An 18274-nucleotide genomic window follows, 5' to 3' on the forward strand; every position below is an offset into this window, starting at 1 on the left:
TTGAAGACTGGAAAATAATGCCGCTTGTTTACCTGAAGATTAATGAGTTAATGGCCTTGGATGAAGCCCACAGCATCTACCCTGGTCATAATTTTCATTACCTCTGCTGGGAAACTCCAGTTTGGGCCGATAAAATAGTGGGAAGAAGACAGAACTGGAAGTGTGCTGTCTGTGTCTTAGCCAGTGGATTGCAAGTCCAACCGTAGGTCAGGTTCTTCTTTAGAGTTTTTTTTTTTTTTTGCTGGTCTTGCTGCTTGAACTCAAGGCCTGGGTACTTTGAACTCAAGGCCCTGAGCTCCTTTTTGCTCAAGAATAGTGCTCTACCACTTGAGCCACAGTGCCACCTCTGGCTTTTTCTGTGATTAATTGGAGATAAGAGTCTCTGACTTTCCTACTTAGGCTGGCTTCAAACTGTGATCCTCAGATCTCAGCCTCCTGAGTAGCTAGGATTATAGGCATGAGCTACTGGCGCCTGGCTAGTGGGAGAACTTTAACCAAAAGTATCTACTTTTTAAGAAACAACACCAAACCAAATGTCCGACCTACTGTTTGTTTGAAAAAGAACAGATGTCTATTCTGAGAACCTATTAAGAAAGATGTTAGTGGTTTTCTTCTTCTGTAAGGGAGGGAGATGGGTCAGCAGAGAGTGTAAATTGAAGAGGAGTTTGTTCTTATTTTCTCACTGCTCTTTTTGAGAGCATTGGTTTTGTTTCATTTTGTTCGTTTATAAAGTTTTTTTTTTTTGGCAGAGAAACCTCATAGAGATCAAGCCAAAACAACACAAAAAGTATAAACAGCAATTGCTTTAAATACCAAGGATGTCAGCATGAAATTAAAATGAATAGACTGACATTTCTGCTATGAAAATTTTTAGCCAAACTGATTTAAACCAACAGTGAAAACTTCTGGCTTCACCTTATAAGGAAACATTTGACCTTTTTCAGTGTTTTTTTTTTGGGGGGGGCGGGGAATGGGGCTTAAAGGTATTGGCATTGGTTAAAATTTTTGGTTAAAATTTGTTTCCATCTTCAAATGGCCATTGGGATGGTTGTCTGTCTTTGGTGGCAGAATAGCAAATGCAGTTGGTGTGTTGGTACATTACAGTTTTCAGAGAGACGAGGTCTCTGAAGCAGAGGGTATGTGTGTTTCCGCCTCCATGTGTAACTGTTAAGAACACTGTTGTCATGTGAATTCTTATTCTTTTGAGCTTACTTTTGAAGTAACTTTCACAGAGAATTCCTGTTACCTAGACATGGATGACAGACTTACACCATTTCCTTTTTTTTTCTTAGACGTTCCAACCTCAGAGCAGCCTGAACTGTTCCTAAAGAAACTTCAGCAGTGCTGTGTCATTTTTGACTTCATGGACACGCTATCTGATCTTAAAATGAAAGAATACAAGCGCTCCACTCTTAATGAACTGGTGGACTACATTACAATAAGCAGAGGCTGTTTGACAGAGCAGACTTACCCTGAAGTAGTTAGAATGGTGAGTTTCTTTTCGCCGCCGCCGACACTTTAAAGCATCTTCGTAGCAACTCACAGGTGTATTTATTGCAGAGTGAGGTCACTGGAGGTTGCCAACCTTCTCAGAGCTAAGCATGAATAGTCAGCACAGTCCTAAAAGTTGAAGAACGTGATTTGATGAGGATGAAATCCAGAACGTTTCAACTACAACAGCATTGAAGGAATCAGTAACTTCAAACTATGAAGCCAAGAAGGCCAGGGTCTTTCTGGATTTCTCACTTTGACAAAAGAAATGACACAGGAGAATTCACAAAAAGGTTTTAGATCTCTGTTTGAAAAATATTCAAGCCTGTTGGATGTCTTGATTTCTTTTTTTCTTATTCATTGTGTGCTGTTAGCAGTGGCTTTAGACTTAATAAAATTGTGATTTGTAGAATCTAGTTAAGGCCTCTCTTGGCTTTATAACTAACCCTGTTCTTTACATTTTCTTTGAAGTCAAGGGTGTTGCCTTTCATGATTTTAGAACAGTGTCTGACAGTCTGTGGCCATTAAGAATGATAGGATGAAATATTAGCATAATTTAAGTAGTTACGTTTTTAATATGTCAGCAGTTAGTTTTCAAAAATTAAGCCAAAATGTGATTGTCTGTTCGATTTCTGAGGGTGGGTTGTTTCTCTTGGTGTACTAGATCATGGATCTAGAGGGCACATGATTTTGAGGGCTGGATGCGGGTGGGGGTGGAGGCTAGTCTCTTGAAATGTGCAGTTAAATAAGCTACAGAGGCCTAGAAGGGTCAGGGTGTCATTGGCAAGTCCACTGGCACAGTTCATGTACTGCAGAATGTCACTGGCTTTGTCTGGTTAACTTGTATTTTTATTTAACGAATTCAGAAAGGAGCCATTTGTGATGGAGCAGATATAATTAAAAATGATAGTTCAGATTTGAAAAAGGGACTTTCATTATCTCTGCTTGAGAAACTGATTGGCCTATGAAGGTCATTTCAAAACAGTGCCAAATGTATTCTTCATATCTATGTAAAAATGAATATTACAGTTATTAATTTACAGCAGTGTGGTGCGGGGATGTTTTATAGGTTAACTGCTGTCATTGAACAGTGCTTCTCAACCAGGAGTGATTTTTGCCTCACAAGGACATTGGCTGAGTTCTGGAAACACATTTTAGTCATAAGCAGTTACAGGAGACAGATGTTTTAATATCTAGTGGGTGTAGGTTAAGGATGCTGCTAACTACCTTATAATGCACAGGACAGTCCTACTAGAAAAATCAGTCCAGGCCCATCCCAAAATGTTGTCTGTTAGAATCCGTGTGAAGATTGTGTTGGCATCCTAGAAGATCATGGATCTAGAAAGGGATGGTTGGGAAGGGTAGAGAAGGCTAGTTTGAATGGTGCACTTAAGCTACAGAGAATCAAAATGGGCAGGGTCTCAAGCTTACTGGGCCAAGTGCTGTTTGTTTTCCAGATATGGTCCATGCTAACTTTACCTGCGGGCCCCACAGTACTGAACCCAGGGCTTCATGATTGCCAGGAAAGAATTAGACCACTTGAGCTGTATCCCTTGTCTCTTTGATTTGTTTTTGAGATAGGGTCTCATTAATTTGGCCTGGACTGGCTCAGATCCATGGTCCTCTTGTTTCTACCTCCCTACCTGCTGGGATTACAGGTCATGTATCTTTTAAATTCAAAAAGAATGGTATACTGTATCTTATGTTTACACACACACACACACACACACACACACACACACACACATCAGTATGTATAAACCTTTTTAAAAATAGCTGCCTAATGTTTTATTGTATAAATCATTTAATCAGTATTATATGGGTATCCTTGTAAATGTAACAGCTTGCCCTTGGAAGAATATCTATATATGTTTATTTTTGTTTTTTCTTTTGTGGTGGCACTGGAGTTTTAACTCAGAGCTTTGTACTTGTTTCAGAGACATTCTATCACTTGAGCCACATGTCCAGTCTAGCTTTGCTTTTGTTGTTTTTCAGCTAGGATTTTGCATTTGTGCCTGGGCTAGCTTGGACCAGAATTCTATTTACATTTCTCTGCGTGGCTGGGATGTCAGGTGTGTACCACCAGGCCCAGTGTTTGGCATATATATAATCTTTCAAGTCATTCTGCAAAAGGGTTACCCTTCAACTTGTCAGTTTATAAGTACAGTGCATCACTATCCTTATCACCCCTTTCATCATTCTTCCCTCCCCATGTTTTTGTTGCTATGCTGTCTTGCCAGCTTTTTCTCAGCCTGGCCCAAACCACAATCCTCTATCTCTGTCCATTCTCTTTTAGTGATTTTAGATTTGGAGGAAGAAGGATGGAAAGAGGAAGGTTGAACAAATGTAGGCATAGTACTCAGTAGACATTATGGGGAAAATGAAACTATGGAATTTGTGGGCATGTATGGGAGGGGGAAACTGAGTGAAAGTGAATTAACGGGTGATATTGTCCAAAAAGAAATGTACTCATTTCCTGACTTAGGAAAAAATAACAGCTATGTACAACACCTTAGTAATAACAATAAAAGTATATTTTAAAAAAGATTTTAGATTTTTAGGTAGAAAAATTGAGAGAAAAATGCAAAGTGCAAAGATCTGTATGTGTGAGCCGGTAGGTACTAGGGTTGAATGCAGGGCCTGGGTATAGTCCTTGAGCTTTTTTTGCTCAAGATAGCGTTCTATCCAGATGAGTCTCTTAATTTTAGGGCTGATGTTCCTGTTAGGGACCAATGAGAGTTGTCTGCGTTGGGAAAGCATTTTTTTTCTTTTTTCTTTTATTGTGAAAATATTGTACAGAGAGGTTACAATTACATGGGCAAGGTAATGAGTACAGTTCTTATCAAGCATTGTTGCCTCCTCCTTTGTTTCCCCTTCCTGTCCCTTCCCATCCCTCTCCCCCAAGTTTTAAAGTTTGTTTTTCGACATAACGACTTGTACATCTCATTGTTGCAATGGGTCCACCTGTATCCCTATTTAAATGATTTGTTTTTGCCCTTCCCTTCCACAAATTATACCAACATCAAATACGGTGAAAGCAGGGGTTATACTGTGGGGGAGGGACATACAAAGCAACAAAGAAATCATCTTATAAATATGTTAGAAACAATCACAAGAAAAAAAAAACATTTGAATACTTGTCTTGGGGTTCATTTCACCTAACATCAACTTATCTGACCTTTTCTGCTTATCTCAGACATATACTAGTTATTGCAAATAAGGGAAACCATGGGACCTATGTTTCTTTGGGCCTGGCTTACTTCACTTAATAGAATTTTTTCCAAGTGGGAAAGCATTTTTTAATATGAAGTCTGGATACACATATACAGACTACTAGAATTGAGAGAAAAACAATGCTATCAGAGGTGAAAGCTGTACCACTGAACTACATCCTGATCTTGAGCTTGAGCTCAGGACATGGGCACTCTGTCTATGAGCACTCTCTCGCTTTTTTTGTTTGTTTTTTTTGTTTTTGTTTTTGGGTCTGGTCGTGGGGCCTGAACTCTGGGCTTGGGCGCTGTCCCTCAGCTCTTCAGCTCAAGGCTACCACTACCACTTGAGCCACAGTGCCACTTCCGGCTTTTTTTCTTTTTGCTTATGTGGTGCTGGGGAATCGAACCCAGGGCCTCATGCATGCAAGGCAAGTGTTCTACTACTGAGCCACCTTCCCAGCCCTCTCTTGCTTTCTTATATCCCCCTTCACCCCTGTCTCCCTCTCTCTCACCTTTCCTTTGTCTCTCCTTTCTCACTTCCCCTCCCTTCCCCTCCCCACCCCTCCCTTCCTCCCTCTCCTCTTCCCCTCTCCTTCCCTCTCCCCCCTCCCCTTCTCTCCTTGTCCTCACTTTCTCTCTCTTCTCTCTCCCCCCCTCCTTTTTCTCCCTCTCTTCTCTCTCATCCTCCTCCCTTTCCTGGCACTCTCTGTATTTCTCTCTTAGCTGGTTCTCTACCCCATGGCTCCACTTCTGGCTTTTTTTGGGTAGTTTATTGGTGTTAAATCTCATGGACTTTTCTGCCCTGGTTGCATTGAACCTTAGTTCTCAGATCTCAGCTTCCTGAATAGCTAGGATTAAAGGGTCACATGCTCATGCACACAGAGTCTGGGTTCACCAGTAGCCAAGGTTTGTTTCAATCTCTGTGTCCTGCCTCAACCTCCTAAGTGCAGAGAATACAGGTGTGTGCCATGGCCCGGGTCATGGTTTTTCTCTGCTGACAAGCTCACAGTCTGTTAGAGAATATTCCCATGGGAATTATAATGTAGTATCAGACTCAGTAAGTAGATATGGGACAAGGAAGGAGTGGAAAGTAGTGATGATTGATTGGGGGTAGATAGGGCAGGCGTTCCAAAATAAAGCCTCAGTAGGGTTATCAAGAAGATGAATGTATGTATTCTATGTGGCTGAACAAACATTGAAATGAAAAAGCAAATTACACGGTACAAATTACACTATACAAGTCCCCAAACACATGACAGATACAGGGAAGCATTGGCAGTGCTGTGGTGTTACGGTGGTGTGTGTGCGCTCACATGCTCTCAAGTGGGAGGAGTGGCAGCAGCTGCAGATGCTGAGCTGGGTCAGCTTCTGAAGGAGTAGACTATGAAGAACCATTGAACAGCCTGAAGCAGAGCAGGGATAGACGTAGAGTTCTATTTTAATTTGGAGGGGCTGAAAGTGAAGGGGGTGTGTTTAACTTAGAGGAGTTGTGGAGGGCCTTAAAGCTAGTGTAGGTGTTGAGAGGAGAGGAAAGAGTAATGTTGAAATGGACTTTGGAGGAAAAATTGAAGCCATATTTATCATTGTTGTGATGTTTGGGGGAGAGAGACAAGTATTAGGATAGCTGTGGCAGTGAGGTAGTTAATACTTCATAGAGAGAGCATGGTTTGGACCGAAGCTCAGGGGTTGAAGTTCGCTGTGTTCATATTGAAGTTGCTGGGGAAGGCATAGGTGGGGAAATGTGGAGATGGAGTGGGGCAGGTGAGAGAATGGCCAGTGATGGAACTGCAGAACCAGTGTAGCCGGTAGAAGGGAGCCAGGGGTTGCAAGGATGGAGGAGGAAGCGGAAGTGAAAACAGTCACAGTGATTGTTGCCAGCACAGTGGCACCTTGGATATGAGTCTTCCTTTGAATGAAGTGCTCTCATTTCGCTAAAAAAAGTATGTAACTTTGTCACCTAGTTATTGCTGATATTTTCATATTTTGCCTTTATACATGCCTAACTCCAAATCTAGTGTCTTCTGAATAACCCAAATTCTAAAACATATGATTTTTCTAAAGCTGAAGTAGCTTTAATATAAAATACATTGTTATGTTTTTCTTCTTTTCTATTGAGACTTTTCCAAGTCCTTTATAATGTTTCTTGGCCAGTGTTACTTTTATTCTTTTTCTCACTCTCAAATTATATCCTGTCACCTTGGTTGGCTATAAGTGCTGTCTCTTTAGAATATTCTTAGATTTAACTGGAAATTACAGCTTGAGTTAGCATCTTTAATAGAATTATGTTTTTTTTTAAACCATGCATTTGTAATGAGATGTTTCATTCTGTCTTGTTATACTCTTAAGGAATGCTTATTTCACTATATACACTCCTGGTTGAAATGTTGTTTTATAGTGGGATTGAGCAAATAAGAACTGTCCATTTTTCATTGAGCTATATCTGATAAGGAATGTAACTGTATATCCTGGCTAGAATTTGCCTTGAAGGTAGTTTTGTAGATCCAAAGGAGTTAAAATTTGCATGTTAGTAGCACAAGAGTTGAGGTTAGTAATACTACTTACAAGGCTATGAATAATGAAAGAGAACTAAGATGTTTACGAAAGGTACTTAATAACTGAAGTTATTAGGAAAGCTTGAGAATTGAGTAAGGCTCTAAGAGGTAAGACTAGAGAATAAAGTTAATGTGTTAGTATTGGGGCTTGAACTCAGGGCCTGAGTTCTGTCCCTTACCTCTTTTGCTCAAGACTGGTGAGAGCCACACCGCCACTAGAGTCAGAAATTAAAGAATTTCTAGGCATATAGGACAGAGTTTAAAGTTATAACAAAGATTAGCAAAGACAATTTTAGGATGAGATCTGAATTTATTACAGAAGAATCTGAATTTAAAAGCAGATTGTTAACAGCTGCAGTTTGTTAGAGAATGGAGAAACTAGTGGTATGTTTTAATAACATCTTAAACTCACTTTTTGTTCCTCTAATTAATGTTCAGTTAACAATGTTTAGCAATTTGGGTGCTTATAGATTAATTTCTGGGCTCACTGAACCCTCTTTTGAGTGCTAACGTTTATAGTGTGCTATACATTCTATTTTTATGGTAGATTAAATTTTCAGGGTAAATTTGACTTAGTTTAAGTTGAATTTTGCTATATGTGCAATAAACAGGTATGCTAGATACTGCTCAGCTGAGAGCATCGTAATGTAAGACTGGAAAGGAGCAGGGTCCTCCCGTTGATGTCAGCAGCTAAAGATGAAAGCTGAAGTCATTAGCATGACTTCACCAAGGAAACCATCTGGGCCTGGAGTTTTCTCTGTGGGAAGGTTTTTGTTTTTGGCTGTGCTAGGGCTTGAACCCAAGCCCGGAGCATGCCATGCACACACCCTACCATGAACGTCATCCCAGCCCCTGCGGGAAGGTTTTAGGTGATGGATTCAGATGATCTTATTTTAACTTTCAGAGGTTGTTAGAGTAGTTGAGGAAATTTAGAATTTCAGCCTCTTTTTTTTTTTCTTTTTGAGCTTGAACACAGGACCAGGATTCTGAACAACAACAACTCCTCCTCCTCCTCTCCCCTCCCACCCCCCGACTTTCATGTCTGGGCTGACTGAACCTCGATCCTCAGATCTCAGCCTCCTGAGTTGCTAGGATTACAGGCGTGAGCCATTGGTGCCCAGCTACAGTCATGTTCTCAATCTTTACATGTTTTCCCAAAGACTCCCTTGTTTGTAGCATGAGTTAATTCAGTCTTCATGGCAGCCCTGTGGATAGGTACTTTTATTTTAGGTACAATTTTATGGATAAGGTAAAGCAAATGCAAGAGAAGTTAAAAGTACTCAAAGCCCCACACCTGGGTGTCTAGGTCACTGATCCCAGGCAGTGTGGTTCCAGAGTCTTATTTAACTGCTCTGATTTCATCCTTCCCAGTAAGAATGAGGATCAAAGTCCCTCATGGTTATATTCTAGCCTCTACATTGTGTTTTCTTCCTTGAACTCTTCTAAATAGGTGAAAAAGATTTCTAACAAGCCAGGCGTTGGTGGCTCATGCCTGGAGCTACTCAAGTGGCCACTGAGATCTAAGGATTGTGGGTCAAAGCCAGCCAGGCAGGAATGTTGGTGAGACTTTTATCTTCAATTAACAACTTAAAAAAAAAAAGCTGGAAATGGCAGTGTGGCTAAAAGTGGTAGAGCACTAACTTTGAGCACAAAAGATCAGGGACAGTGCTCAGGCCCTGAGTTCAAGCCCCAGGACCGAGACATGCACACACGTCTGCGTGCACCCCCCCCCCCCAAGATTTTTAGCCTTCCGTGTATCTTACACTGCTTCTGACAAGGCTATACCAAATAAGTGGGCTCTAGGTCTAAAAATAAGTTGACTTTTGCCTAAGAAATAACTTTTCTTTTATCCTCTCTTCTCCCACCACCTCCCCACCTTGTATAATAACTTTACATTGTCTTTGTTTTGTTCTTAAATTACTAATACCTCTCAACTGTTCCCTGCTCTGACTTCCTCCCACTATGGTGATTTGGGAAGTTAGAAATAAAAGTTCAGGAAGAGGGCTGTTTGAAGCCCATTGCTGTTCCACTCAGAAAAGCATTCCTGAAGGATTCTGTAGTCCCTAACTTCACAGGCTCCCTCAGTACCTTCCCTCTCCTGCCCTACCACTGGCCACTCCAAATGACAGGCTCTTTCTGGCTAGATGTGTGCCACTTTGGTTGCCTGGTTTGTGACTGACTTGGTTGAACTCAGAGAAGACACATAAAGAAATTAAGGAAATTCCAAGGTCAGTGTCAGAATTTTTATATTTTTTATTTTTATGTTTTGCCAGTCTTGGGGCTTGCACTCAGGGCCTGGGCACTGTCCCTGAGCTTTTTTGCTCAAGGCTGGCACTCTGCCACTTGAGCCACAGCGCTACTTCTGTTTTTTTCTGTGTATATGGTGCTGGGAAATCCAACCCAGGGCTTTATGCATGCTAGGCAAGCACTCTACATTCCCAGCCCTCAGTGTCAGAATTTAGCGTGAGAAAAGTATTATCTAATGGTTAGCTGTGTGTCTATTGAATTGGCTCTCCATATCTAGGCTCTGCATCCATGGGTTCAACCATTGCTGACCGAAAATATTCTAAAAGATTGCATCTGCATTGAATATGAACAGATTTTTTCCTTGCCATGATTTCCTTACATGATTCCGTATAACGCAATATAACAACTATTTCATTGTAATGCATTTACAATGTAAGGCATCTAGGGATGATTTGAAGTATATCGGAAGGTGTGTACAGGTGATCAGACAACTGTGGTCTGTGGATGCCTGGGTATGACTGAGCCAGAGGCAGCCAAGAAACTCCTAAGTGGCTTAGTAAGCTTTGATTGGGAGCAAGGAGTTCTACTCCTTGATTTCCCCTCCATGTCTGTGATGTCTCTTCCCTAGCCCTGTTCACCTTGCTTTCCTTTTTTGTTTTCTGCCTGGATGAGAGGTACAGGTAGACCAACCTGGGTCCAGTTTGTCTGCTTACCTGGCTGTGTGATCTTGGGCAAATCTTTGTCCTCTAAGTTTGTTATTCCAGTATAACTTTAAGGTTATTGTAAAAATTAAATTACGAAAATGCTTAGCACATTAGCTAAGTATATAATGCAACTATTGTTGTGGTTGTTATTGTTACTCATGGTACCACCTCCAATAGACTGACCTAACTTTTCTTTAAATGAATATGTTTTTCTAGTTACAAGGAAGACTTGCTGTCCAGTGAACTTTTTGCTGTCTCAGATAACACACACACACACACACACACACACACACACACACACGCGTGCGCGCGCACGCACACACACGCACACACACTCTCTCTCTCTCTCTCTCTATTGGTCATGGGGCTTTAACTCTGGGCATTGTCTCTGAGCTCTTTTTGCTCAAGGCTAGCACTTGCCACAATCCCTTCTGGTTTTCTGGTAGTTAATTGGAGATAAGAGTATCTTGGATTTATCTGCTGGGCCTGACTTTGAACTGCAGTTCTCATATTGCAGCCTCCTGAGTAGCTAGGATTACAGACATGAACCACCAGTGCCCAGCTAACTTTCTATATCTTAAGAAAAATTATCTTTAAGTAGTTGTACAAGGGAGGTGTCATTTAACAAAAGCATTATATGAACACAATGCCACCCCCTTCAACAATCTGACCCACACCTTCCCTTATATTTCTTAGTTTTGTGGCTTATACAGAGAATTCTTTTTTTTTTGGCCAGTCCTGGGGCTTGAACTCAGGGCCTGGGCACTGTCTCTGAGGTGCTTTTGCTCAAGACTAGCACTCTACCACTTGAGCCACAAGGCCACTGCTGGCTTTTTCTCTTTATGTGGTACTGAGGAATCGAAAACCTGTGGCTTCATGCATGCTAGGTAAGCACTCTACCACTAAACCACATTCCCAGCCAGGTAAGCACTCTACCACTAAGCCATATTCCCAGCCCTTACAAAGAATTGTTGGCTGCAGTCCCCCCCCCCCCCCCCCCCCCCCCTTCCCTCCTTCATTGTCTACTCTTTTCCCCTTGAGCCCCCCTGCCCCACCATTTTTTGTCTTTTCATGAACAGTTTGGGTTTTAAATTTACTCTCTGGGAAATTTTCTTTCAAAATTTTAGAGAGGGCTCCTTGTGCTTATGTGTTTGTAATCATCTACATTTGTATGTGTATGGCCCCTAGTTCACCTAAATATTTTTTTCCTTCCTGAAACACTATGTTAACAATTGACCATTTGTCTGCACAAATTCTCTCTGAAGTGCTTAGCTTTAAGTCTACTAAAGAGAGAGTTTTCACTTAGGAATCAACTGTTTGCTTCATTTATAAGCTGTAGTAGTATTTCTGGCATAACTGCTTTAAAGGGAGTTCAGATTTTTTCAGTGTAGTTGATTGACAGCTGTGACTTGTTTAGCATTGATGTACCCCCAAATAGCCTCTCCCTATAGTCAGAGTGGTGGGCCATGTAGGATAAGTTATAGTACTGTATTCAGAGTTTAGTCTCTGTTTTCTCCTTCCATTTGATTTAGCATTGAGAATGAGCTTGTGGCTTAGAGGCATAAGCAACGCTTTTATAGAGAAATCTGTGAAGAAAATGGGTGATAAAAGTGGTTGCAAAGTATTACCTCTTTTGTATGTATAAGATGCCTTAGATAATTCTTGATCTTGGTGTAGTTTGTACAGATTTGCTGTTTCTCTATGGAGAGATAGAAATGAGGGGGAGAGTGTTTTACTAGTTGATTCTCTTAAGGGAAAGCTGTTACACCACAGTGAGGCATGATGAGCTGGAGAAGCAGAGGAAGGAAACTAGAGTCTCAGTGTGGAATTCAGAAGACAGTAATGCCTGAGGCAAGAATTTGGCAAGAAGTCATTGAGCAGGTCATTTCCAGGAGGTGGTAGCTGGCTGCCGACCAGTATTTAAAGCCAAACTTGATCTGTAAATGAAAACAAGAAGAAATACGCTATCTCATGACCTCTCAGGTGGAAAGTACTATTGCAAAGTGGAGAGAAGAGATGGAATGAAAACACAATTACCATGTTATGTATAGAGAGGTGGTGGGAAAGCACAAATGAATGGGGTCCTGGCGGCCAGGGAAGGCCCGCACTGTGGGAGTAGGAGAGTGAGAAAAGAACTGTTTTGCAGAATTTGCTAAGTGGGAAAGCAAGTATATTTTTTTTGTGCTGGTCCTAGGGCTTGAACTCAGAGCCTGGGTGGGCCGTGGTCCCTAAGCTTTTGTGCTCAAAGCTAGCATTCTGCCAGTTGACCAGCTTTTTTGATCACTAATAGGAGGTAAGAGGCTCATGGACTTTACTGCTTGGTCTGGTGTTAACCATCAGATCTGAGCCTCCTGAATAGTTAAGATTACAGGTGTAAGCCACTAGGGCCAGCGAGCAACTTTTTTGGGGGGCAGGGGGAAGGAGAGGGGTTGGTCATGGGGCTTGAACTCAGGGCCTGGCACTGTCCCTAAGCTCTTTTGCTCAAGTGTTCCACCACTTGGAGCCACAGCAACATTTTAGGTTTTCTGATAGCTAATTGGAGATAAGTGTATCACGGACTTTCCTTCCTCGTTTGGCTTCGAACCTTGATCCTCAAACCTCAGTTTCCTGAGAGGCTAGGATTATAGGTGGAAGCCACCTGTGACCTGTTCAGGCAAGTGTATTTTTTTTTAACACAATGGATAAGAAAGTGGTGTTGGAAAATGGATGTTTCCTGACCCTTTGGAAATGTTAGTAGCAAGTTGTGCTAGGTAGTTAATGGGAAGCTTCTGCCTTTCCTTCAGAATGTAAGGGCTTCCAGGAGACTAGGGTAGAACACTTTGGGCCATGTTATAAACGTTTGTTAAGTTTATTTATTAAAAATATTTTTTATTGTGAAAATACTGTACAGAGGGGTTACAATTACATGGGCAAGATAATGAGTACATTTCTTATCAAGCATTGTAGCTTCCTCCTTTGTTTCCTCTTCCCATCTCTTACTTCCTTCTGCCCCGCAGTTTGTTAAGTTTAGACAGTTCAGAGTGCTGGAAAATTGAGTTTTGTATTTGTACTGCTCTTAATAAATAACAAAGGGAGGAATCTGTTCCTGGAAAGGATAGAAAGGATAGAAGAGACGTTATTTAAGGGGTAAAATAACAAGAAAGCAGCCGGGCGCTGGTGGCTCACGCCTGTAATCCTAGCTACTCAGGAGGCTGAGATCTGAGGATCGCAGTTCAAAGCCAGCCCGGGCAGGAGAGACCGTGAGACTCCTATCTCCAATAAACCACCAGAAAACCTGAAGTGACGCTGTAGCTCAAGTGGTAGAGCGCTCGCCTTGAGCTGAAGAGCTGAGGAACAGCTCCCAGGCCCAGAGTTCAAGCCCCACGGCCGACAAAAACAAGAAAGCTGTGGTGTTCAAATGCACCTGTCGAGTGTGAGCTGACCGAGGGCAGAGCTGACAGCTGGCAGCACCTGCCCCCAGGTCCTTCAGAGGCCCTTATGCCCCCCCACCCCCTGCCTGTCCCTAAGGTGAGGCCAGCATGCATGAGCTGTCCCAGCCGCCCTTGCAGAAGTGTGGCTTAGTCACTGTGTTCTAAGCAGGGATGTTAGCCCAGGACTGGACAGAATCTGTGGTCAGATGTCTGCCAGGTAGCTAGCATAGGGCTCTGTTTTATTAGTGAAAGGTGACAAACAGAGAGATACACCCACTCACACAGAGCGTATAAGAGATCGACCGGTTTCTATAGTGGTTCCTGCTTTTTAGTGATTTCAAATAACAAAACACCAGGAGCTAGAATGCATATATACACACACATCAGGAGCTTCCTTCCCCCCGCCCCCATCCCCAACACCTCACCCAGTCCTGGAGCATGAACTTGGGGCCTGGGGACTGTCCTTGAGCTTCTTTTTTGCTTAAGGCTAGCACTCTACCACTTGAATTCACAGCATTACCTTCGGCTTTTTTTCTGTTTATGTGGTGCTGAGGAATTGAACCCAGGGCTTTGTGCATGCTAGGCAAGCGCTCTACCGATAAGCCACATTCCCAGCCCCCTTCCATATGTTTTGTGTGTGCTTTATAAAAGAAAATGCAAAGATTCTGAAAAATTTTAAAGTTCTGAGTTTAAAAAATACAGAATTCAGGAGGTTCAATTTTTCTTGTAGCATTTGCTGATTTTGAGCCATGAAGTGTTTAAAGCAATTATCAGAATTTACATTCTCAAAAAAACCCGTACTGGTATTGTTTAATGAACTTCTGTGCTTTGGCTCTTAGAGAAATCACTTACCCACCAAGGTTAGTAACTCTGGGACTTGGACGGTGCAGAGCGGCCAAAGCCTGGCCTAACGTGGCTTGGCTGTGTGAGCGCCATGCTGGACTGTGAATGCAGCCACCCAGCGCCTGCACTGTGACAACTGCAGTGTTTACACCTCTATTTTTGGATTCTAAGATTTAATATCAACAATCTTCACTTTTGGATTCACCGCTACGTTTCCAATTTTGGAGAGGGAGCAGCGTAGTTGTCTCTGTGAAATATCATTTCCTTGTGATAGTTTTGTGTGGGAATAACAGACTCTCGGTAATTAATTTAACATCACTGCCTCCATTTCAGCAGGTTAAAAGGTGCCTCTTAACTTTGAGCAAAGTTCAGTCTTGAAACAGAAGCCTAATGAGACAGAGGGCTTCTGGTCAGAATTAGTGGGTAGTAAGGTAGAGAGGCATGAACTGATCTAGATCATAAGGGGTTTGGCAAGCCAAGAAGAGGTTAGACTTAATCTTATAGACAGTGAGCAGGAAGAGGGTGGAATTTTTTAACAGGAGGTGAGATATAAATGATCCTCTTTCTCTTTTCTTTAATTGGTTACATTAGTTTTACAGAGGGAGATTTCATAACAATGAAATTTTCACACAAATTTGTAGTATGTTTTTTTTTTTTTGCTGTCCTGGACCTGAACTCTGGGCCTAGGCGCTGTCCCTCAGCTCTTTGGCTCAAGGAGAGTGTACACCTGGGTGCTGTCCCTGAGCTTTTCAGCTCAAGGCTATTGCTCTACCATTTGAGCCACAGCACCACTTCCGGCTTTTTCTGTTTATGTGGTGCTGAGGAATCGAACCCAGGTCCTCATGCATGCAAGGCAAATACTCTACCACTGAGCCACCTTCCCAGCCCTACAAATTTGCAGTATGTTCTAATCAGTCTCCCCTCCCATCACTCTCCTTCTCCCCCTCCCCTTTCTCCGAACAGTGTCAACAGGTTTCTTCGTTCTTTTTTGACAACATTCATCCTTCTTTAAAGTGTATTCAGAATTCTCCTCCTTCCCTCCCTCCCTCCCTCCCTCCCTCCCTCCCTCCCTTCCTAAACCAGTTTCATGGACTTTTCTGCCTGGGCTGGCTCTAAATTGTGATCCTCAGACCTCAGCTTCCTCAGCAGCTACGATTATTGGTGTGAGCTAACAGCGCCAGGCTCACTCTTTATTATTTTTCCTCCCCTTCCCTGTTCCCTCCTAAGTAGTAGTCCTTTAGTTAGATTCATTTTTTTATTATTATTTTTTATTGTGAAAATACTGTACAGAGGGGTTACAAGATAATGAGTACATTTCTTACCAAGCATTGTAGCCTCCTCCTTTGTTTCCCCTTCCCATTCCTTCCTATGATACCCCCCTCCCCTACCCAAACCTCCCCCCCCCCGTTAGATTCATTAAGTAGATGTTTTGTTATTTTGTTTTTGAAGCTTGTCTTGCTCAGTGTGATGTATTCCAATTGCATCTACATTCCTGTGAATGATATGATTTCACTTTTCTTGATGGCTGTTTAATATTCCATAGTGTTTGCTTGTACTTGCATCTGTAACTTTATTCATGTATTGTTGTGCATCTGATTCCATCATTTGGCTATTGTGAACAGTGATGCAATACAGGTAAGTTATACAGGTGTTTTTCTGGTATTTTGATTTAGTCTTCTTTGGATATGTACCCAATTCTTATTTTTCTTACTCTAGTACCTACATGGAAAGTTTTTGCTCTTTTAAACCCAGGATGGTAGATAGCCAAGGGCTCATGTCCTCATTTTGTCAGAAGGGGGCAGAGGAAGAGGCAGTAGAGAAGAATGCATGAAAAAACACTCCTCCTATATATTTTTTCCCATGCTCATCCCTGAAAAGAAAAAAAAAAATCAGTTATATTTTCAGTCACTTTTCACTGAGTCTGCTTTTTCCTCTTAAAACTTTGTAAATTTAAACATAATAACATATAATTTTGCGAATAGGCCTTAGGCCTATTAAAGTTAATAATTGTATATGTGTATATATATATTTTTTTTGGGGGGGGTCCAGTCGTGGGGCCTGAACTCTGGGCCTGGGTGCTGTCCCTCAGCTCTTCAACTTAAGGCTAGCGCTCTACCACTTTGAGCCACAGCACCACTTCCGACTTTTTTTTTCTTTTTTTCTTATGTGGTGCTGAGGAATCGAACCCAGGGCTTCATGCATGCAAGGCAAGTGCTCTACCACTGAGCCACCTTCCCAGCCCAATAATTGTATATATTTTTAACTGTTGCTTAATTGAGATTTTAACATTGTTGCCATTCTAGGAAATTCCTTTGTACCATTTTCCTGTTCTTCCTTGTTAATTTTTTTTCTCATCTTACTCTATGTATATTTTTTCAATTCTTTAAAAAATTCTTTAGGAAGTAGTGCTGTGGCTCAAATGGTAGAGCACATGCCTTGAGCTGAAGAGCTCAGGGATAGTACCAAGGCCAAGAGTTCAAGCCCCACAACCAACAAAAAACAAAATAAAATAAAAAATTCTTTAGCATCGTGATGTAAACATTCTTTCATGTAATTAAAAAAAAAACTAGTAGTGTACTATGAGAATGTGCCATTATTTAACTGCTTTCCTATCTGAGGCTATTTAAACAATTACCAACTTTTTATTGTTAAAAGTAATACTATCAGGCCTTAGTGGCTTATGCCTGTAATCCTAGATACTCAGGAGGCTGAGATCTGAGGACTGAGGTTCAAAGCCAGTCTAGGCAGGAAAGTCTATGAGACTCTTATCTCCAACTAACAAACTAAAAAGTGATATAGCCGTGTGGCTCAAATGGTGAGCACTAGCCTTGAGCACAAAAGCTCAGAGACAGTGCCCAGTCCTATGTTCAAGCCCCTTTCCACCAATAATACCACCATGAGCACCAACACAAAAGAGTTGTTTTTTTTTTTTTTTTTTGGTCAGTCATGGGGTTTGAACTTTGGGCCTAGGTGATGTCCCTGAGCTCTTCAGCTCAAAGGGAGCGCTCTACCATGTGATCCACAGTGCCGCTTCCAGAGATATTTTGAAGTAATAAGCAAAACAACTTGTTTAATCCATTTTATAACAGGTAGAGGAAGAAAAAAATCAAGAACTCCAGAGGTTTACAGAAATAGCAAACCCATGAAAGAGCAGGGGACAGTGAGAGGAAAGTTCTCCATGGATATGTGGCAGCCAATGTCAATGAGATTGGTTTTGAACAGACCAGGTTTGAGATGAGAGGAAGATGGGCAGAGGAGTTAAGGATATTTCTAGTGCCCTGAAAAAAAAAAACAAAAACCAACAGGCAACATAGAAAAGGTTATAGAAAAGCATTGAGAGGCTAGCAGTTTAGAATGGATAGAGACTTGCTAAGTATGGTGCCTTGGTGATTGATTTGTGTTGTTTATTAGAGGTAATAATACTTGAAGGCCTTCATTTGAATTCTGTATTCAGCCCATGGATTGTGCATGTGCTTTGGTTTTCTATTTTGCTTCATAGTAAGATCTACTAATGTAGAGGGTGCTAATTCTGAGAAAGAAAACTGATATGGAGCTCTCATTTTGCCTTGGCTAAATTAGAGAAGCTACTATTTGGTTTTCTTACTGGACTCTTTGCCACTCGAGAGATTCCCATATTTAAATAGGGAAATAAAATTATTTGAATTAGTTACTGGAGGATAGAGGAAATAATTTCAGAGGAGATTAATCCCTAACTTTTAACTATAGTGGATTGCATACATACATGTGTGTGTGTGTGTATATATATATATATATATATATATATATATATATTTACTTCCTTTACTCCAACCAGA

General features: G+C 41.5%; 1 protein-coding gene across 1 annotated transcript in view; it reads left to right on the forward strand.

Moving 5' to 3' along the window:
- The first annotated feature begins 1296 nt into the window (after positions 1-1296).
- Positions 1297-18274, forward strand: part of Ppp2r5e (protein phosphatase 2, regulatory subunit B', epsilon isoform) — a 68596-nt gene continuing 51618 nt past the window's right edge. Inside the window, exon 1 of the mRNA XM_013016066.1 lies at positions 1297-1489. Within this exon, the coding sequence (XP_012871520.1) occupies positions 1364-1489 (126 nt within the window). The 5' untranslated portion in view covers positions 1297-1363. The remainder of the gene's footprint in view (positions 1490-18274) is intronic.

This window comes from Dipodomys ordii, unplaced genomic scaffold, assembly GCF_000151885.1.
Source record: "Dipodomys ordii isolate 6190 unplaced genomic scaffold, Dord_2.0 Scaffold2, whole genome shotgun sequence".
Lineage (NCBI taxonomy): Eukaryota > Metazoa > Chordata > Mammalia > Rodentia > Heteromyidae > Dipodomys > Dipodomys ordii.